Consider the following 22398-nt stretch of genomic DNA (forward strand, 5'->3'; position numbering starts at 1 on the left):
CATTACTTGGATCCTTGAACGCTACTTTGAATTTTCCTAACATAGCTTCCACACTTGAAAGGCCACATCACATGTAAAAAGATTATTTTCTAGAAAGCTGCAACAAAACAATCTGCACAATGGAACCTCAAGTGGAGTCTTAACTGGAGAAATGATTGAGAAGGCTGGCCACCCCGGCTGGTCCAATAATTAATCTCCTTGTGTTTTTATTTTTCCTCATCGGCTCTTTGTGTAGCGTGAACGTAATGCTGCATTACTTAACCCAGACGCACGCAGGTGTGTTGATGTTTTTCGTGCGTAGAGCTGGTTTTGCTTATTTCCCTCTGTACAGAGGCTCAGGTTTCCAGAGTAGTTAATTAAACATTTGAATTGAATGCGCAGAGTAATGAGAAACCTATGGCAGCCTTGTGCGGGGGATCAGCGTGCCACAAAGAGACGGTAATAAACCATTCACCTCTGGGCTCTTTGGCTCAAAGAACTTTTAGAGCACCAATATAAAGTGTCAGTTCCCTTAATTAAAACTTTAATTGTGGGATTACTACCTTTTATGTAACGAGGGTTAGAGGGGTCACAGTGCTCCTCGCTGCTCTATGGAAAGTTGAAGAAAAGCTGTTGTTTGTGTTGCTCTGTTCACAATGTCCAGAAAAGAAACGCGGTTGGGGATTTGCACTTATTATTGTTTCTCTGAGACTGTAAACTTGAGAATCATGATATGCTATTACAAGAGTTTTGGTCATGTTTGTGAGTGTTTGTGTGTGCGTGCTTATTGAAATGAGGTTGCACTGATTGGAGAAAGCTAAGCTCCCCCAGTCAGTATTCCTTCTCTTGGCATGATTTCCACTTTCGGATGTGCAGGTGCAGGGCACAGCTGGAGGACAAGCCAATGCCATGATTCATATCCCCTTCTCTCTCTTTCCCTCCCTTACCTTCCATGCCTCTCTTCATATTTTTTTGCCAATTGCTGACGCTTAGGTAATGGCTGTTTTGATTTTAACAGCCTGTCTAACTTCAACCAGGACAAAGTTCGAAAGAGAAAATGAGGAAAATGAGAGCTGCTAAACTTGCAGTTTTGTATTTGTGGTGCTTATGTACAACTTGAATTGTTTATAGTCACTCATACATTACGTATGCATGCAGATCAGCATTCATATAAACATGCATGCAGACCTGTACACACTTACACATACTCAAAGACCAGGTCTATGACCTTTGTGTAGACATGAGGGGGTTTTTGCCACACACCCTACGTTGTGAATAAGAGGGGTGTTTTTGAGTAGACCATTCCACTCTGATGGTCAGGAGGACATTGTTTAGTCATCGGATTTGCGGACGAGGGATTAAATCCCCCTCCACTCCACCCGCCCCCCAACATACACCCAGCCACCCTTCCCGCCCTTGCTCCTTATTTTTTTTACTCCCAAAGCCCTTTTAAGTATCTCACCTTACATCAGCCGCTTTGTGTTGGCGCACAACGGCGGCAGTACTCCATAGACACCCGAGGTAAGCCAAGCGAGTTCTGAATGTGTCAGAATTGGCTCGGCTTTCAGAGTGGGTGTACATGCAAATGCGAGAGGTATTTGTTCCCCTACCCCACCCCTCAGCCTGGCAAAATTCCTACACTCACTGAGGATTAGTGGTTGGGAATCTTATTCCCTTTGAGGAGCAAGAGCCTCAAACGCCCCGGCCATCGCTGACAGTTGTGGAACGAGGCCAGAAGGGCTGATGAACTTTCTCTTTATTGTCTAACTCCTGTTATAGACTGCTCTGGTGACGCTTTGAGAGCTCTGCATTCACTGACATTTTCATTACTTCAGAAGTTTGTCACAAATCAGAGGGAATGTTTATATCTCTCTGAGTACAACCATACATTTTGACATGTAAGGAGGAATTATTTATATTACATTTTTATCAGGTGCATCGATGGTTAAGGAAAAGATAAAGGAGAGTCATAAAAGAAAGGTACCCTCTAGTTTCCTGTCTCAACATGCCCTGCCATGGTGTACATTTAGTTTAGATGATATCACATCAGCACAACAAGGCTTGACCTGTTTTGCATCAGTGAACTGCCGTGTTTGTTACAGGATTTTTCTTTCTGTCACACACATGCCTACAATCTGCTAATGGTCATCTAAACAGATGTAAGATAAACTTCATCCACTCTCTGTCTTCAGGTGACTGTCACCACAATCGGCTACGGAGACAAAATTCCTCAAACGTGGATAGGGAAGGCCATTGCCTCCTGCTTCAGCGTCTTCGCCATCTCCTTCTTCGCTCTGCCTGCTGTAAATATAACTCTAATCTGATTCACATGAAATTCACAGGCAGTAAGGAAAGATTTATTTAAATGATTGTGTTCCATTTAGTCCAAATCTTATTCAACTCTGTTTTGTTGAGGCATTTCTTTTTGCATTGAAGCACCATTTTTGTCTCTATTCTTTTTTCAGATGTAATTATAGAAATATAATTTATTTTTGTGAGAGTCTGCATCTACATTCCTAACCTCCACTAAATGCTCCCATTTTAATATGATATGTTTTCTTGCAACCTAATCATTTCCCATCAGGGTATCCTGGGCTCAGGGTTTGCCCTGAAGGTCCAACAGAAGCAAAGACAGAAGCACTTCAACAGACAGATCCCCGCTGCAGCCTGCCTCATCCAGGTACATTTTGCAGTTCAGCTTAACAAAATGTAGTGAAGCAATCCACAAGGTATACATTCAAATCTCGCTCAGACAGTCCCAAAAAGATTTAACAGTAGATCCATGACCCTCATACCACAGTTTGTATTGTTGCCATGGACATGGCTACAAAATCCTCTAAATCTGAACCTTTTTTTGAAAGGTGCAAATGTGCATTTAAGAAGTTAGAAAGAAAAAAGTAATATGGAATATGGAAACTAAAAAGAAAAAGTAACGTTATTTGTGTTCCTCAAATTCCTACTGAGCTATTGAAGAGGTGAGCAGTACATCTCACTTGCCAAGAGTGAAATGTTAGACAAACAAGCAGCTATCTTATGCAAAAGAAGCTATCCATTACAAGGATTACAATTACCCTTAACACTCTGAGACACAACAACAGTTTAGACACCTGTGAAACAAACACACCTACATTTCTGCAGGGCTCTGAAGAAATACTGCAGAAATCCACTGTTTTTTCTTTGATAATGCCATGAATAGAATAGAACTACTTAAAGAATACAGTATTGTTGAATATTATCAAACTCACCTTTCATAGGTTAGTGCAATTTAAAGTTATTTACATGGGACTAACAACTGTTAATGTGACAGTACAAATACAGTTAGTAAGAGTTAAACAATTGAGAATTATGCACAGGAATAAAACAATTATATATTATTATATATTATATTATTTTATTTTATTTAAAATAATTTGGGAGACAAATCGAATAGACGGTAGCAACAGAAATATTAACATTTTTAACAATTTACACATCAGTGAATTTGAGGCTCATATTGCAGCATCACTGGCTTATGGTTCCTGATCACTGGCTTATTAGTCCTAAAGTTGGTTCTAATTTTTTTGGTTGGGAGTAGAAGAAAATACAATATGTACATCAACACATTGACTTACATTAGTTCTGTCCTCCTCAGACCCTTTGGAGGTGCTACGCAGCAGAGAAACCCAACGGCTGCGCTGTCACATGGAAAATGTATGTTCTAACTCCAGAGGCCGTCACCAGAGTGGAACCGGACAACTTCAGCCCTCATGTCAGGATACTGAACATATCGGTAATTATAATTAGCTCAACCTTTATTCAGAGCAAAGGGTATTTTGTGGCTCATGTTTTGTGCAGTTTTCAGTAGCGATTGATTTACTTTCCTCAACAGAAAAAAGATAAACCTTCTTTTTGAAACCACTGCATGTCTTTGATGCAGTGGGCTAAGTCACCAACCTTGTGACATGCTGGCTTTGAATTCAACTAGGGATTTTTTTTTTTTAACATCTTTTTCTCCTCCATTGTTTATTGTGTCTCTTCACTTTGATCTATCCACTAAAGGTGAAACTCCACCCAGAAGAAAAGTAATAGCACCCAGCCTTTAAACCCAAATCATACAAATATTTATTTGCTCATTATTTGGTTGTAGACGTCTCATTTTGAAATTCAAATGCACATATGTAAAGTGAGAATAATTAAAGAGTCTACAAAAGAGTGTTGTCAGAAAAAAGCCGTCAAACTCTGAGACTGTGTGTGTGTATGTGTGTGTGTGTGGGGGGGGGATTTGCATATGTCCGGCCCACATTGTATTGTCTCCTTGTGCAGCTCACCTTTCACAACAATATTAGCCATGTCGTGCCGAGGCCATACAGCATAAAAGGGCAAGTTAAGTTCCCACAAACGTACACACACGCGGAAGGACACACAAATACATGTACACACCGAACCCCCCCCAGGCCTGACTCCGCCAGGATGACTCGAGGCCTTTGTCTCCGCCGGACAAAGACTCAGTCAGTTGAGATGATGTCACCGCCGCCTTTCTCATGGGAGTAAACCTTTGTCTAGTAGAACAACAACAAAAAAATCTTTGTGTAGCATTGAACCCACATGCATTGGGCAGAATGAAGGCTGCTTCCGCTCTTTTCTGCTTCGGCATGTGACTTTCTCCTCCGACTCTCCTCTCTCCCCCTTTTCTCTGTCTCTCAAGATTCCTCTCCTGGTTCTTCTCTGTTTAACATACTTCATTTCTCTCCTCCTTTTTTACTTCCCTGCTCTTCCCATCTCTTTTTGCATATCTTCCTCTGCTCCCTCTCTGCCTCGTCTGTTTCTTTCTGATTCATAATGTTTTTTTTCTCCCTCTCTTCTTTATATCTAACTCCATCAGTCTGTATTTCGTTGTCTTTCTCACCATTAAACTCAGCGTCTGTTACAGTTTCCCCATGCCCTTCCATCTTTCTCTCTCTTTTCTCTTTCAGTCTTACGACACCCACCACCAAATCCCTCTCTCTCACTCTCTCCGCTAATGAGTCATTCAAAGATATTTGGATTGAACTGCTGGCCACTTGTCAACGCCAAAGTCTGATCCACTGAGTCCAAATAATTGGGTTTCCATAAAGGCCGCGTCCATGACGTTGGTGTGGGTCAGAGGGTCTAACGATTGGACTGGAGGCATTATTTCGGTCGGCAGAAACTCACTGACTCACACATCCCATAGTTATGATCTCAAAGAAACTTTGAGATTAAACATGTACCGCTGATGTCACCAGCGTGCAAACACAGAATTTGGTAACATAACAACAATGTGAACTATACAGGTACTAAAATAAAATAATGTGTTTTTGCATGTCAATGTTTTTGGCTCAGCATGGCTTTTTAACACTTTGCTAAAATGGATGAATACGTTCACTTGTTGTTCAGAGAAAATGTTTCCTTGACAGTTTGAACACCTTAAACGTATTCAAGTGTACTGTTTTGTTAAGGGGCTGGCATTTTGAACAAATAATATCCAGCTATAGTGTTGCAATCTCAATGTGCATGTTAAATGAAAGCAGGAAGTCTTATTGTAATTACCTCTCGTAATATACAGCATTGGAAGTGAGCCGTTTGTTGGAGCAGCACCAAAAGAATTTAACAACCAGCAGTTTCAGTGAAGATAATCATAAATCTAAGTGAAGAGGGCTGCTTTAGGTTACAAAAAATGCCTGCTGTATGACTCCATATATTAAAAGGTTTTGCTGGTTGATTGTGCCTCTATAATACTATGTGTTAAAACTCGTGTGAACTGTTTCGTTTGTGAGATTAAGAGGCGGCCAAATCTAATAAAATCTTTCTTGCCACAACAGTCCCATACTGACATTCCTGTCTGCACAGATAATACACAAAATACAGAAACAACAGAGCAAAAAATGATGGGCAATGAATCGTTTTCTCAAACATTCTGAAACATTTGCTCCATACTTGAACCCCTGTGACCCATGGAGATTTTTTTGTGGTTCTCCCAAAATAGTTTTGCCTCTGAGCCATAATAATAAAGAGTGATTCTAAGACTGCTAAAGATTTGCTTCTCTGGAAAAAGGGGTCCTGCCTGAATAAGAGAAACTGTGCTGCAATGGTTGCTATGAGAGAAGCTTGCTAGTGCACAATTGATGGATGGGCTCAGTGGGTGCTATGCAGCACCTGCAAGGCTAGGTGTCCGATGCATTGCCAGTCAAATGGCAGTAAGAGGACGGATCTCTGGCTAAACAAACTGGGATGTTGAATGTCACATGTCTAGTCGATAAAGGTAGAATGGTCTCAACTATATACTCAATATCAGAGGGACTGCATAAAGGAAAGGGTCATGACATCATCTTGTATCAGGACAGTTTGTCACACGTCGTTCTTTTATCAAATTGCTGTATTTGAGGGTCACTTCTGACTCTCACAATTCTTTTTATTATTTTCAGCTATTAATACAACATATCAGAAAGGCTCTTTAAAGACTAAGATAAGATAAGATAAGATAATCCTTTATTAGTCCCGCAGCAGGGAAACTTGCAGGATTACAGCAGCAGAGAGGATAGTGCAAACAAGAGACATAAGTAAAAACAAGATCAAAACAGGTATTATAAATATGTAGTTACACAGTAAAGAATATTAAATAAGTAAGTAAAAAAAGTTAAAAATCCACAATAACTAAAATATTATACATACAGACAGAATAATTATTGTATTGATTCTATTGATAGTCATGATAGTCACACGCTTCTTGTTGATTAACTGGGTTTATGTTTCCTCTCTCAGAAAAAGGGGACCAAGAGGAGGTTGAAGTCCAGAGTTAACGACCCTATGGGCGTGGCCTCAGAGAGGGCCGTATCGATCCCCCAGATCATCTACAATCACATTGATGACTCCGAGGAGAAGAAAGATGCCTCATATTTCCTGGAAAAGCCAAGAGTTGCTGTTGAAGGTAATATACCTGCTGTTATGTAACTGTAATGTACAATATCCAAACTGATAGAAAGTATATATATAAAGGATTAAAGTCACACATTTATTATTCAGTCTCAGATCCACTAATTTTATAACTCAGTCCAAGAAAAATCAACTCGCCAAGATTACACATGAATACACAGAGTCCTTTTTATTACGGCTTAATTAAACTGACTTCATTTTGGATCGCCTTCATACTAAATTTGTATTCAAAGCGTCACCTCAGCATGCCATGTTATATCTGAGTTACTGCAGTAATCTGTTCTTCTTAATATAGAGTATGTATTTTTTTGATAAAATATTGTATTTTAGGGCTGTGAAATGATGATGTCATGCTGTCTTAAAGGCCTTGGAAATCTATTATGTTATAAAAAAAAATGTTCCCGCTATTTTTGCAGTCAGGGCAATTAAATGGCCAACATTATATATTATCATATTATATATATTATAATATTTCTAATGTCTGTGAAAAAATACTGCAAATATACTTAAAAGAGTTCTGATAATCCTGTTAACAAATCTAATAATACACTTATTTTAACACATTTTGCCTCGTAGAAAACCAACATTTTACAAGGCTTTCACATGTTCACTCCGTTTGGTATTGACTGCTCTTCCTGCAGCTGCATTGCTGAGCTCATACTCAGTCATCTTATTAGTTCATTCTTTGTGGAGCTATATATTGGTAAAACACGATACATGTGTGAGTAAATCTGGCAGTGATTACTTATGTATACTATGTATACATGCTGGTGTAAATACAAGCCTAAGTACAGCCATACAGGGCTTAGACTTAGACTTATTGTCATAATTAAAATTCATTATCACGTTATCATTGTTGGTCTTGAAGTTGGAGTGATTACAGATAGACAAACTCTTTCAACTTGTTTTTAAGAACTAATCTTTTTGAAAAAGATTGCTGTTTGGAGACCTTAAAAGATTATGGGATGAGATGTTATGTGCTGGTGTCTCATTTTCACACAGTAAATAGAGGCCCTATCCTGATCCGCTTAGACCCAAGATGGCTGCCATGTGTCTCCAGTAGGCCACATGGAAGCCATTACAGTCTCAGTGGTGATTAGAGGTCATGGTTACAAGCCCTTTACTGCCTTGCTTGTCCCCTTTGCCGGCCACAGACACTGGGCTTAAGTGGAACAAAAACAAAAAATCTTTCAAATACAGTCTCGTCAAGGTTACAAGTGGGAATTTCTTGTTATACTACTTGCAGTTCACCAATAGTCATGCCAAAGCCAAGTTTTGCAGGCTGAAAAAAAGCTCTGACAAAATATTGATGTTGGTTTCAGGATCCAGATTAGTGTGGTTCTGAAGTGTTGCCAGCAATTGTACATAATAATAGATATATAGTTTTTTGAAACCGGTCTACACACACACACAGTATTTGATCAATGGCTGGTTGGTTAGCGGGTGGTGGTTTAACTTCCTGTCTTAAAAGCCATCCCCGCCAAATGAATTACCTCAGTTCCAGGTTAATAAATGCGCTTTATGAGTTTTTCCTGTCAAAGGGTGCCATCATAAAAGGAACTGAGTGACATAAACTTGACATAAAGGCAGACCATCACTAGAGGAGAGACCACTTATGAGCGGAAATGTTGTTTAGTTTCCAGTTTCCTTGGGTGGATCTTGGATAATGAAGGAACACATATGTCTTAAGTTCATGTGGAAAAAGTAGTCAAATAAAACTTTATGTCAAACCAGTTAGATTGCATATATTTTATCCAGTATTCATTCTCATATTCAACATGCATATCTTATGTACTTCTCATTCAAAATAATGTGTTGCTATTATAATCATTAAATGCACATAGACACACACATGCTGAGACTATAGAGTGGAAAAAGGAATTGGCCAAGCTGCAGATGACATACAACCAAGTAAAGAAGCCTGCAGCCTGCTGTCACTAATGATGTGTAGAGTTGAAACAGCATGGGACTGTATGATCTCTGCTTCAGATCCAGCCATAAAACAGGCATCTGCTATGTCAACTGTCCACACCAGAGCCATGCTTTTTTATTTATTGTTTAAACCATCACTGTTTCAAAGGGTACTGTAAGCATAACGCTATTAGATTTTTTTTTTGGTTTATAAAATACCAGTCCTAAATAGCAAACTGGTTCAATTTAGATTTCGCTGTTGGGTTTTATATTTTGAGTTTGCTTTGAAAATACGGATGAATAGAATTTGCTGCCTGTGTTTCACGCTTATCTCTTCATCTTTAAGCTTGCAACTAGAAAAGTGCCCTCTGTAGAGTTAAGGTCTTCACCAGGTGTGTCTGCAACGACCACTGCTGCCATTCAATGGAATAAATACAACCTATATTTCACCCTCATCTAGACCGCAAGTGTATCAGATGCGTTTTTCACTCGTACGTCGCAGTCAACAGACACGCTCTGATTTTAATCTATGCAGCTGTCTGCACCGATTCCTAGAAGCTAAACCGCAATTTAATTTGTAACCTTTTATGTTTACTGGTTAACGCTTCCTCTGAACACAAACCTCAGTCAGCCCTGTGGTGTGTTTAGTTCAGTCAGCCCTGTGGTGTGTTTAGTTCTTTCAGCTGCTAGTTCTGTTGGGCAAACACACCGTAGGACCGGCTGCTAACAGCTACTTAGCTCTCCTCCTACTGGCATAAGATGACGCGCTCTGTTGTAGTCAGCACTCAGTTCAGTTTGTCATTTGATAAGCGGTTTAGCAAATGAAAAAAAAAATACTTAAAGGCTGTGTATGGCCCAGAACTGAACATACAATTAATCCTATTCCATTAAAAGGAGAAATTGTGCAATATAAATGCTGCTGTGTTTCAAAACAGGAACTGATCGAAATTGTTGATTACATAAGTTGGACGGACATTATCATTGTTGTGTGCTCCGGCCATGTTGCATTCTCATATTAACATCATTTCGTCTTTTCTTCGCAGGAGTCACCGGAACGTTCAGACAAACAGGTGAGTCCTATCCGTCACAACAGAGATTATAGGTTATGACATTTTGTTCCAGAGATGATGTCAACACATATTTTAGAGCCCTCTGGTCTCATGGTAGCTCTCTTAAGTTTCCATGCCATAATCTTGCATGTTAAGGCATAAACTGTACCAACAAAACAGGGACTGAGACTCTTTTATAAACCTGTTATTTCTGTTTAAACTGAAGCAAGAAAGGCTTTATATACAGTGTATATGTAATCACTGCACTGCCTAACCACCAGCCCCTGTCACTGGCTAAGCACTTCATTTTTCACTCCTATTTAAGAAAAAGTCCTCTGTGTTAATCATTAGCTCGCCGGCCTTTTTAATGTGGCCCAGACAGTATTTTAATTAGACTCGCTGGCTGGCTGGGCCTTTGTCCCCAACCGGACCAAACCAGAGCCAAAGCAGGGAGACTCACAGACACTGGTCCTGGGTTGACCTGGCCTGTTTTCTTTACCGGGTGCCCTGCCAACACCACGGGCGAGGAACGGGGCTGTCCTTTAGCTCGGAATGGACAGGGGCCTGTGGGGACCTGGACTAGGACACTAAAGAGAGAGAGATAGAGATAGAGAGAGAGAGAGAGAGAGAGAGAGAGAGAGAGAGAGAGAGAGAGAGAGAGAGGGGTGTGGAGTTGGTAAGCTGCCATTGTGGAGTTCCAGTAGTCAGAAATAAACTGGTCATTGTTTGATTTAGTCAGTGTCCGGCTTATCGCTCCACTTATCTGTCTGGCCACACCCACCTCTCTGTCTGTGAGAATCTCTCAATGGAGCTCTCTCTCTCTCTCTCTCTCTCTCTCTCTCTTTCTCTCTCTCTCTCTCTCTCTCTCTAGCTGTACCTCTCTTTTTTTCCTCTTCATTTGTTCTGTCTTTCCCTCCTGCCCTTGGCTCATGCTCTCCCAGCCAAACACGTTTGCACTGATGGGCCAGATAAAAGTACATATTGTTAATAAACCCCCTTATCCTGTTTGTGTAGCCGATAAGCCAGTCCACGTCTCCTCCAGTGAGCTGTGGTTGAGGCTAAAGGTGGCTCTTGTTAGCTCTGGTCACCCTCCTCCCCTCCCTCTCTCTCTCTCTCTCTCTCTCTCTCTCTCTCTCTCTCTCTCTCTCTCTCCCTCCCTCTCTCCCTCATCGCCTTCTCTGCTTCCGGATTGGACAATGTTAAACAAACTCAATGATGGGATACAAGAGAGGCTGAATGGATTCCGCTTGAATTGGACCGGTCATTCATACAGATTTGCCTCTCCATTCTCTATCACAATGGAGGCCCGGTGGTTTTGGTGGAGAGACATGTCAAACTCAGACGCTGACATTCTGACTGCAGGTCAAGACCTCGCTACACATGTTGTTCTTTGCTGTTGTTTTTAGCAACATGCCAGCAGCCGGGCCAGCTGCACTGTTGAGCTGGAGCACTGCAATTTCTGTTTCCTCATATAAACTGTTAAAAATATGTTACTCATAATCTTTTTCCCAACTGAAATAAGATAATTCCACCCTAGAATTAACAAAGTTTTGGATTCCTTTTGAAAACCTCCAAGTTAATTAAACATTTTATCATTTTTTATTATATACCAAACGGTTAAACATGAGGAAACCCACTGATTTCTTCTTCTTTCCCTTCTTTCTTTTAACTATTGTTGCATGCTATCAGGCCGTCCTCAACATTCTTGGTCGTCTTTCACTGTGAGCTGCCCTGGCTCCCCAGGTATCTTTCTGTTTCCTTATTTCTGCTTGTTTTATTTCTGATACTGATTATTAAATGTGTTTACACTTCTCAGCTTACTTTGCTTTGGACTGAAACTTTTTCATTTGTCTTAAAATTCTACTATTATTCAATATAGCACATTCAATTGCTTCCTTTATGATGTAAAAAAACTATGTGCATTAATATTTACTTGAACATTTGTATTTTTTCATTCCAATCAAAAAAAAATACAAAATATAGATTAGGTAGATTTAAAGTATAGATAGAGTTTACCTACTCAATGAAAGTGCACTGGAATGATTATCTGTACTGTCTGTCCTTCGCAGTGAAGGTGAATCATGATCGCAGCACCTCCGTTGACATCTCCCGCACCAACAGCGTGTCAGATGAGCTGGACTACATGACTGAAGACATTCCCCTGCCGGTGGTGAAAGCTCAGTAAGTCTCAATAAAATTCCCCTTCTGCTCTCCTCTGGAGCCCCCGTCTTCCTCCGATCCATCACCCTGCGCTGACCTCCGTTCTTTGATACATATAATACTGATTTGCCTACTTGTCGTTGTACCTAAAGGCCTTTTGTCAGAGCAGAGAGCCCCTCTAGCTGCTCTCTAAATGAAGTTTGTTGTTGAACTCTCTTGAGGGTTAAAGAGACTCTCGAGGGCCAAGGCCATATCAGGTACGGGAGAGTCATAAAGGGGATTATCCCTTTTAGTCTTGAGGGAAATGTCAAAGAAATCCCTCTCAATAGGTTGTAGGACATGTTAAGGTACCGGATGGCTTGTCACCACATGCCCTCATAGGATTGAGAATTCACTGCTGTTGTTTGCTGTGTGAATTGGGAATTTGTATTCCTTCCTCCGGCTGACCCGCTCATTCAAACGAGTTTCATTCATTTGTACCGAAATGTAATTCTGATGTAATTATATTTTTCTTTGCTTCCTGTCTTTATGACAGCTATTATTTCTTTACCAACTCCTACTTTATTTTCAAGTCCTCCCATATTGTGCTTTGACAAGTTTTACACTATCAACAGTTACAACGAGTGTTCACATAGAGGCAAAGTGGACACAACATGTCAACGCTATTGTTTGGCTTAATCCCAGCAGTGGGAGACGGCTGGAGTGCCTCTCCCACTGGGACCGAGTTATGTAGCATCATTGCATACAGATTAGGTGATTACATAATTAGCAGGCAGGTAATACCAAATCCCATAGGACTAAATCCAGAAGGTTTTGAGGTTTCAGTAGATTATAGGCTTTAAAATAGCCTGAATGCTACATGGAGCCATGTCGTTGATGTGTATGTCGTTGCTCCCTTTCATTATTTATGTATAATGGCTTCATGAGGATTGAGAGATGCAGCTTGTGCGTGTTGTGATGTGCCATATTGACATGCAGGGTTTTTTGTTTATATATTCCACTAACTCCTTTGTATTGTTTTGTAGTATATACAAGATGTTTTGGTCCAAAACTTTTATTTACAGTCAGTAATTTCCTTTTGGTGGTTGAACATACTGCAAATAGGTTTTTGCGATGGACTGAAGTAGATGTGATGTAATAACTACACAATGTGGTCCTCACTAACATATTGTGCAGAACAGCTAGAATTAGAATTAAAAAAACACAAAAAAAGAGTTTCTATATTACGTAAGGTTTTTGTGTTACTAGTTCTCCGTATGTAAGTGTGTTTATCCTCCTACTGTAGACGTGTGTCAAAGGATGTCGTTCATAACTGCATACAGCATTCTCCCTCTGTACATTTAGGATTACCTCTGCTCTACTCACCTCCATCTCTGGCCTTTTGGGCCTATTCATTCTACATTCTCCTCTCTGTGCCCTCTTGAAAAACAAAAAAGCTTAGTGCACCTTTTGTACAGAGGAATACAGAGTCATTACCATAAAGGGTGCAACCTTACACGACATTTCCAGTTTTAGTTCAAAATATTTAAAGGGAGAGAGAAATGCGGCCCACTCACAGAGGATCATGTACATGTAAAAGCATTAACCAAACAAACTTTCTCAGTAAAACGAGATTAATGAGCAGCAGAACGCTTCTTGTCTCTCTCTGGCACTGGTCCAGGACTCTTTCTCCACAAAGCACTTGAATTCCACAAAGCACTGTACTTCGTTCTTTCTTCTCTCTTTTTCCACTTTTCCCCACCTCCCCATCCTTCCATCCACCCTGATTGTATCTGCTAGTCAAAGGGAGACCATGAAAAATGTGATCCTTACCAAACCATGACTCGCACTACCCGTATTAATCATTTAGAATTTGATATATGCGCCACTCCTGGAAAATGTGATAACTGGGCTGTTTTTCTTTTTTAAATGGAACCTTTCTTTTTTGTTTTCTAGTGTAATGCATGCTTGAAACATCTTACCATAGCCAAACTTTTGTTCTAACACAAAATGACTATAATATTTTGGTGTCTAAAAGTGTGGTGGCAAACCTTGTATAAAGGAAGGTAACTGAGCCCAAATGCACTGTGCTGATGTGTAAAGAAATGACTACGTCTTGTAACTTAAAACTTAAGTTCTATTGTTGTGTGTGAGGTGCCATTTTATTATTGACGGCCTCAGCCAGTTACAGAAGAAGTATTGAAATCCTTTACTTGACTAAAAGTATCAGTGCCAAACTGTGAAAATACTCCACCATAAGTCAAATTTGTGTGTTCAAAACTTGACTTAAGTAGAAGTATGTAAGTATAATCAGTAAAATGTACTTACAGTATGACAAGTAAAAGTAGTCATTGTGCACTAAAATTGGTCCCTGGCAGTGTTTTACCTTTATGTTTTTTGGTTTATCTAAACACATTCTGACACCAGTGCTGTGAATGCAGCAGTCTGATCAGTGCTCCAAAGCTTCAAACTATGATGCTGTACGTGTCTTTTTAGAATAAACAAAGAAACATTCTGTCTTCACAGGAAGTTAGATTAAGGCAACAAAACCACTAAGTCAAGTTCAGAAAAAGAGCGTGGCTGAGGGTAACTTAAGCCCCCAGGAAGAGCGACAGGCTTTGAAGCAAATTTGACATAGTGGCTAAATGGTGGAATTACAATTTTCAGGTCCGTCACCTGATGCCATTGGAACCCAAAAATACTTTCTGCTTTAGACTTACATTGGGAAAGAAATGTCTGTCACTCAGCGGATGATTTTTATTTGAGGTAAATCAACTTCCTAGTACGAACACTTGAGTAGCCCTTATTTAAATCGTTAGGTCCTAAAAGTGAATGCACTAATAGCTGAATCCAGAGTTATTTTCCTTCTCCGTTCATGTGAATGAGCCTGAGATCGAGGCTCTAGTGAGGGCCAGGAGGCGGAGTTAAAGGAGACACTAGTGCGCTTGCTCTTTGGGCCAAGTGATTCAGAAGATAACCTTTAGATTCTGGTAATTTTTTACTCTGAAGTCAAGCTTGAGCAACTTTCATAGGAATGAAGTGGGCGCCGCCTTTAACAGAGTATCCAGTTCTCTTTATACATCCATGCGTTAACTTGAGTGACTAACTACTCATGTGACTACCGAGTGACTAGCCACTCACATGACCTCCTGTGTTTATTTAACCCATCCACCTACTTTCCCTTCCGATATGTGTGGACTGTCGCACTTGATACTGCGTAAAGTGCTCTGCCCAAAAATGCATTTTTCTGCTGTAGATGTTTATGGTTGCGGTCATTTTTTTTTTTATTGTTGCGGTATTTCAATCTGCAGCACTGCAATATATACTATAAAATCCTCATATGTTTGTAGCTTCACTGTCCTGTGAGAACATATCCATGGAGTGTCTCTGAAAAGTTTTTCCAGCTGCGGTTAAATAGTTTATTTAGCTTAAGAAGTTGGTGACTCTTCACAACACATAAAGGTACACTTCATCCTTATGTTAATCAGAAACAATCACATTCAAAATCAGGAGAGCAAAGGTATGAAAAGTTGTTATCTGGTTAGTTACTTGTGACTAAAGCTGCCCGACAATTGAAGTGGACTAAAATGTACAGTATTTACCTCTGAGATGTAGTGGAATTGAAGTATAAAGTTGCAAAAAACGGAAATACTCTTGTACTTAAGTACAGTTCTTTTACAATTGTTTTATATTAACATTTTTGTACTTATAAAATTCTGAAAGCGATACTTCAAGTGTGAACCTAACATCCTCCTAACAGAAGATGGCGCAACTCTTTTACAGTGTACAGGCCATAAAACAGCCCATAGCCTGTTGTGTCAGGATCATTGTGATTAATACCACCTTTGGTACAGTAAACTATTATGAAACATTTAATTTTAATGTTGGATCTTACACAGTTAATTGCCTTTTGTTGAATAATTAATTCCCATGAGCAGATGTAGAAATCATCTGGACATTCTTTTTTTTTAATTACTTCCATGCAAAGGGAAATTCATCCAGTGTAATCTCTGCGACAGGCGTAAATGTTTGTCTGGTTTTTTTAATTGCCTGCATTGTGTGCGTGTGCGGGCGTGGAACCTCAGGGTGTTGATGCCTGAGTGTGTGAGACAGACGGTGTCTATATGTATCAACCTCAGGGCTGCTGTGCCCGTAACTCAGCTGTAACAGCCAAACTCAGATTTGGGCCACGCTGGGCACATTTCCAAAACTGGTTCTGTTTTGCTTCTGGTGTCACGCCATCGAGGACAGTGCTGCCATTTGGCATCCTTATCTAGATATCTGCAGACAGCTACCAGATCCACCCATACTGCCTGAAGTGATTTGCACACACACACACACACACACACACACACACACACACACACACACACACACACACACACACACACACACACACACACACACACACACACACACACACACACACCACACACCGGATCAGTTTTCTGTTGTTTTATATCCAGGAGTTGGAGTGTCTCCAAACCCAGCAGCCAAAATGTAAATCTGACATGAGCTGCCACTTTACTCCGTTTAGCTTGGTGCTTGTTCAGGCGGCCTTTTTTATTCTACATCTCTTTATTTCTCCGTTACAGCACTGGCTGCAACGTTCCACTGTTTGTTTGGCTTTACCGAAGCTCACGTGTGTGTGTGTGTGTGTGTGTGTGTGTGTGTGTGTGTGTGTGTGTGTGTGTGTGTGTGTGTGTGTGTGTGTGTGTGTGTGTGTGTGTGTGTGTGTGTGTGTGTGTGTGTGTGAGGCATCAATACAGCTGGCTGTGACGTCTGAGGGCTTCTGAAGAGGAAGTGGTGCAGAGCCGCGTCCGCACGCAATCATGTCTTTTGCCCCTCTGAACCCAAAACACACACACACGCACACACACACACACACACACACACACACACACACACACACACACACACACACACACACACACACACACACACCTACACAAACACACAGACATGCTTTTGCCCCTTTGGAGAAGATAAATCTTTGTTATTGCCTTGTTTGTTTGTTTAAAACCAGCTTACAGTGATTTGTTAACTCAGTGAAATATCTCAAATATTAAAAAAAACAATAACACAAAAAACCAACACATACACATCCTATTTCCCTTTTTACTGTAAACACTTCCATCATTATTTGTTTACTTGGCCCTGTGTAAAGGAGGCTTGATTTTTGTGACGGTTCGGTTCGACGTGGTACAGTGTGGGGGTACAGCTGTACATTTTTGAGGATGTACACTTTCTGACAATCACTGGTTAACTGTAGGATGAAGTCCTAACAAACCCCCAGCTGGACTCCTGATCCTAAATCCACCTCAAAGCAGATTGACATTAACCCTCTTGGAAAATGAGAAAATGTTTCCCAGTACACTCATTAGGCCCCAAACAGAGGAAGGCCTTGTTTAGCTGATTGCACTGATTGTGTCCTATCTCCCCCTCTCTGCCCTCTGGAAACCCCTCTCCTGCTTCTTTTTCTCCATCTAGCAGCTCCAGATCACTAATGTCTGTCATCTTGTGACCTGAGGCAGTCGGCCCTTTCCTCCCTGCCGAGTGTGTCCAGGTTCTCCGCCCCTCCTCCTCCTCCTCCTCCTCCTCCTCATACTTCTCGTGTCCTCTCAGACCTGTAAAAGCCTGCATGGCCCACCTGCAGGCAGCCCTTAATTAGTTTCCCCCTCTTACGAGCTAGCCAGAGATAAACAATGAAAACCCACTGCAGCGCCACGGGAGGGGTTGCAGGCAGAGACACATGCATCACGGCCTGTCCTCTTCAAGTAGGGGCCTCTCTCTGCCCAACAACTGGCGTCTTTTGTGCAGAGTTCTGAACAAATTGACTTTTTGTCTGTGTGGGCCTCTGTACGCCTGTCTTCTGCACTGTACTCTGATACTGATGACACGGAGGGGTGATTCAAACATATGGTGTTTTAGTCAAAAGGAAGAATCTGAAATGCATTCATGGTGTCTGTCACAGGAGTCTTTTTAAACCTTGGATATTTTCACTTTGACCAATGTTTCTGACACAGGTTCCACCCCACATCTCGCCCCCTTCTCCTCAGCGTTGTGCTCCCAAACATGTGCTGACCACAAAGTTATTTTATGGGGCTTTATGCAAGCTTCAGCAGTGAATCTAATGTGAAAATATCCAGTAAATCCTCTTAATATTTTTGGCTTTACTGCCAAGTATTAGAATGACAAAACTAGACAAGGCAGGGGCCCCACTTTGGGCACAAGACACAAATGCACACACACACACACACACACACACACACACACACACACACACACACACACACACACACACACACACACACACACACACACACACACACACACACACACACACACACACACACACACACACACAGACAAACGGATGGTGGATAACATCCGTGGCCTCCTGCCCTGCAGCAAGAAAAGCTGCCTTGGTGCTGCTGCTTTATGAAAAGATAGAGAAAGAAACTTAGAGAGAAAAGAACAAATTGTGCCCCAGCTTCTTGACTTCCTGCCAATTTTCTAGAGCATAAAAAAAAAAAGAGACAGAAAATAGTCTTGGTGCAGTAAAACAGCCACACAGTGATTCATATATCATAAATAGTGAATTGCGCTTTCTTATCCAAAATACAACCAGACTTAATTCTACAGATAAACTGACAGTACAGTACAGTGGAAAGGGAAATTGTCTTAAAGGCAATATGTATGGGGTTTGATTTCCGCAGTGTGTACGGGCCTCAACATTTGAACACAGACTTCCGTTGCCTGGCTAAAACATTTTAAATGTGGGTTTATGATAATCTGAATGCAGAAGAATCTCACAGGTGTTTCCTTAAATGAGCTTCAATGTATTTCGCAAGAACATTTTAGCAATACATGTGGTGATTCAAGTTGTCTGAATATGCTAAATTTATTGCACAAAGCCTTCTTAAGAAGTCCTCTTGCATCACATATGATGGTCAGAGGGTGATCTGTCATTGACCACCATTTGAAATTCAACATCACCATGCCTGGTGGAAAGTTCTGTTCTACAAAACTTCTTTGAGGGGTTAACAGAACTGTGTCCTATTTGTTTCTTCTGCATTGCTTTACACTGAGATGTGACTTGTCAGTTGTGGTGCAACATGAAACAGATCGACATTTCAATGACTGTTTGGTGCTTTCGCTTGCAGTGCGTTTTATTTCTTTTTTTTGCTTTTGGGTGGTTTGTTCGGTCTCTTCTTATGAACACGATATCTCGGGAACACCTCGAGGGATTTTTTTGCCAAATTTGGCATAAACCTCCACTAAGACTCAAGGATGAACTGATTAGATATTGGAGGTCAAAGGTCAAGGTCACTTTGACCTCCCGTCCCTCCTTTTCTTGCGATATCTCGGGGGAACACCTTGAGGGAATTTTTTATTTATTTGGAATGAACCTCGACTAAGACTCGAGGTTGAATTGATTGGAATTTGGTGGTCAAATGTCACTGTGACCTCACAGTGGCCTTTACTCATAATTATGACAATTTCAATTGTCATAATATGACAAGTACAGATGGTGAGAATGTTTTATCCTGGGGGTTCACATCATACCTCATTCCAGTTCACAAGTGACTTTTCTGGTATAATCAAACAGTATTTATTGTTATATTGATTTCATAAATGAGAGTCATGTGAAAACAAAGTAATAGGAAAATGACCTGCAAAACAAGTTCAGAGCACACAAATCTAAATCTCACGCTGTAAACAGAGTACGGGTTATGCTGTGTGTTTAAAGTTGTACTGCTCTTCTTCAGAGGGAGATCATTGGAGCTAGTGGAGCAGAGTCTCCTATCGGCGCCAAAAACTGAGTCAGCAACCCATCTTATATCATATATACGTGACACCCAGGGCAATAAAAAGCATTTTCATGAAGTACTTAATTAAAGAGTGCTTTTAGTCTTATGGCTCTGGCCATCCCGCATAAACGAAGGCCCTCTGCTGTTATAAGGGGGGAGAGCCTTACTCCCCCACAGTGGTGTTGGTGGTTCTGGGAAACTTTTATGGTGAGGGACCATCAGTGACTGGGATAATGTCCTGCTTTATGGCCTCTCACCACAGGTTGGAAAATCCATAGACTGCATGAATAAATCAACCCAGATAAAAAATAAGTAAAAAAGATACTTTCACCATCTTGATCCCTAACTGCTGTGCAGAGGTTGGAAATGATACGAGCGCCATTTTGGCTGTATTAGCTCCACTTAAGTCTGCCTGGACTGCACTCAGTGGTAGATTGAAGTGGGGCTGTCACGGGATGCTGGGTTTGGTAAGTCTCCTGGTGTGGTGCGGTGGATCAGGCTTCAATCCAAAGTCAGCATGAGTAACTACACGTGAATCAGGCCAGACTGAGTAGCTTTCACAGCTGCCAAACATAGGGAGACAAGATTTAGGTTCATAACTCATAATTCAGCATTAGTTTTTTCTCTTATGATACTCTAGACCGATGTGTTGTTGTTTATCATTCATTTTTCTCTGAAGTTCAAACAAGACTGGGTCGATGTTCTGGCAATTAAGCAATTCATGCTGATTTTAATGAAGTCAGTTGCTCTGTTTAATAATAATATAATATACTCACAACTGCAGTCTTTATTTATTCTCATAGCGAGGAGCAAATCTGTTAATATGCTCAAACATCATGAGGTTTGGTCACCCTGACGCTGGCTGAAAAAGCCAATATAAAAAATTGTTGGAAAGATTCTTTTCTGGAGCAGAAACATACTGTATGTTTTTTGCAACTGGATGGTTTATGTGTACTCATGTGTGGCCTCTGGGGGGAATTTAAAATTGGCAGAAATCTGCCGGACATAGCTTCCTTTTGTGCCCTGCATTGCTTTTGTCTTTGGCATCAGTATCTCTTCACCACCACAAATGTTAGGAAAAAAACAAAGGAAAATTGTCTCAGGAAATTGCTGTTTTCACAGGGGGGCAAGACAATTTTTTGAAAAACTGGAAAGTGTTTGTTTTGATTGCTGTTAACAATTACACACTCACAGGACAAGGTTAATGACAATTAGCGTTTATTTGTTTCTTTCCTTCATAAAATTCCTTCAAATCTAATCTTTCCGTGTAGTTTATTTTAAATATTTGTTTGCTCTAATGGATTGCAGCATTATAACATTGAGGTTAAATATACAATTTAAAGTAATGAACCAACATAATCACGCAAAATTAAATTATTAGGAGACGATTAATGGAAGTCAAAACAAGGCAGCTCGGGGATATTTAATTCCACACAATCACGACCATAAACAAACTGATGATGATTTCCAGATTATTTGGAAATGTTTTTAAACCCAAATTTTTTTTTTTGTATTTCTAGGATAAAGACCCACGCAAACAAAGAATTTGATTCATTGTGGTCATTAATTATAAGTAAACGGCAAGTAAAAACTTTAATTCATAAATGCACTTATGACAAATAGCATCAAACAAATAGGCAATGGTTTAGTTGAGATCACTTTAGGGGCCTATTGCTGCGATAAGAACTGTGCATTTTTTCAGGGTGTAGTTGTTGATGTAGTAGTAGTTGTAATAGTAGTAGTATACCGATAAGAGGAGGGAATGTGATTGCGCTTCTATTTGTATATCAGTGTATTTGTTCAATCAACTATGATTAGTGTTTAGATTTCCCAACAGACTTCACAGTAGGCGTAGCAGTCCTCTGACTGTGGAGAAATCAAAGTAAGGCCCAGCCCAGTCCTTACTGGGAGGATTCCCAGACTGAGTATAGATGCTTCCCTGTCTCTTAGAGGTGTGTCTCCCTCCTCACTCCAATATTAGAGGCACCTGTATAAATACACTCTATCGACTTTTGTGTGTGTGTGTGTGTGTGTGTGTGTGTGTGTGTGTGTGTGTGTGTGTGTGTGTGTGTGTGTGTGTGTGTGTGTGTGTGTGTGTGTGTGTGTTTCTCTCCACGTTCTCCTCCTTCCTCCTCCCCTCCTCTTTCCTCTCCTGTGCCGTGTGCTCAGTTTCTTCTTCACTCCTCTTAATGAAAACAGTAATCTGCAGTAGCACCTGAGTGGCCTGTTTGTACAGCCAATCCTATAGTAGCCCTCTACAACTCTCTTGGTTTACGTTTTTTTTTTTTTTTTTTTCCTCTTACTGAACTCTCTCAGCTCTGGTGCCCTCGGGTTTTCAAATAGGCCAGCCGTGCCATTTGATGTGGGCCGGGTTTTTTTTTTTTTTTTTCTTTTGGGTGGGGGTGGGGGGGGTGGGGGGTTTATTCAGGTGTGGCGACCAGTGCTGCGCCACCCAGCCTCTTGATGTTGCGTCCATCTGCAGCCAGGTGCCGGAGCTTTTTCGTCAGAGAGCCTAGTGTTCCGGCCCTGGAGATGAATGGAGGGCCTGTTGATGGAGCTCGTCTGTGGGGCCCTGT

At 40.8% G+C, this 22398-nt stretch overlaps 1 protein-coding gene across 1 annotated transcript in view; it reads left to right on the forward strand.

Annotated features, from left to right (window-relative positions):
• kcnq1.2 (potassium voltage-gated channel, KQT-like subfamily, member 1.2) overlaps window positions 1–22398 on the forward strand; it is a 162425-nt gene that overhangs the window by 21732 nt on the left and 118295 nt on the right. Inside the window, exons 8-13 of the mRNA XM_054620074.1 lie at window positions 2172–2282; window positions 2564–2659; window positions 3611–3748; window positions 6739–6904; window positions 9864–9890; window positions 11939–12050. Of these exons, the coding sequence (XP_054476049.1) occupies window positions 2172–2282; window positions 2564–2659; window positions 3611–3748; window positions 6739–6904; window positions 9864–9890; window positions 11939–12050 (650 nt within the window). The remainder of the gene's footprint in view (window positions 1–2171; window positions 2283–2563; window positions 2660–3610; window positions 3749–6738; window positions 6905–9863; window positions 9891–11938; window positions 12051–22398) is intronic.

This window comes from Anoplopoma fimbria, chromosome 19, assembly GCF_027596085.1.
Source record: "Anoplopoma fimbria isolate UVic2021 breed Golden Eagle Sablefish chromosome 19, Afim_UVic_2022, whole genome shotgun sequence".
NCBI lineage: Eukaryota > Metazoa > Chordata > Actinopteri > Perciformes > Anoplopomatidae > Anoplopoma > Anoplopoma fimbria.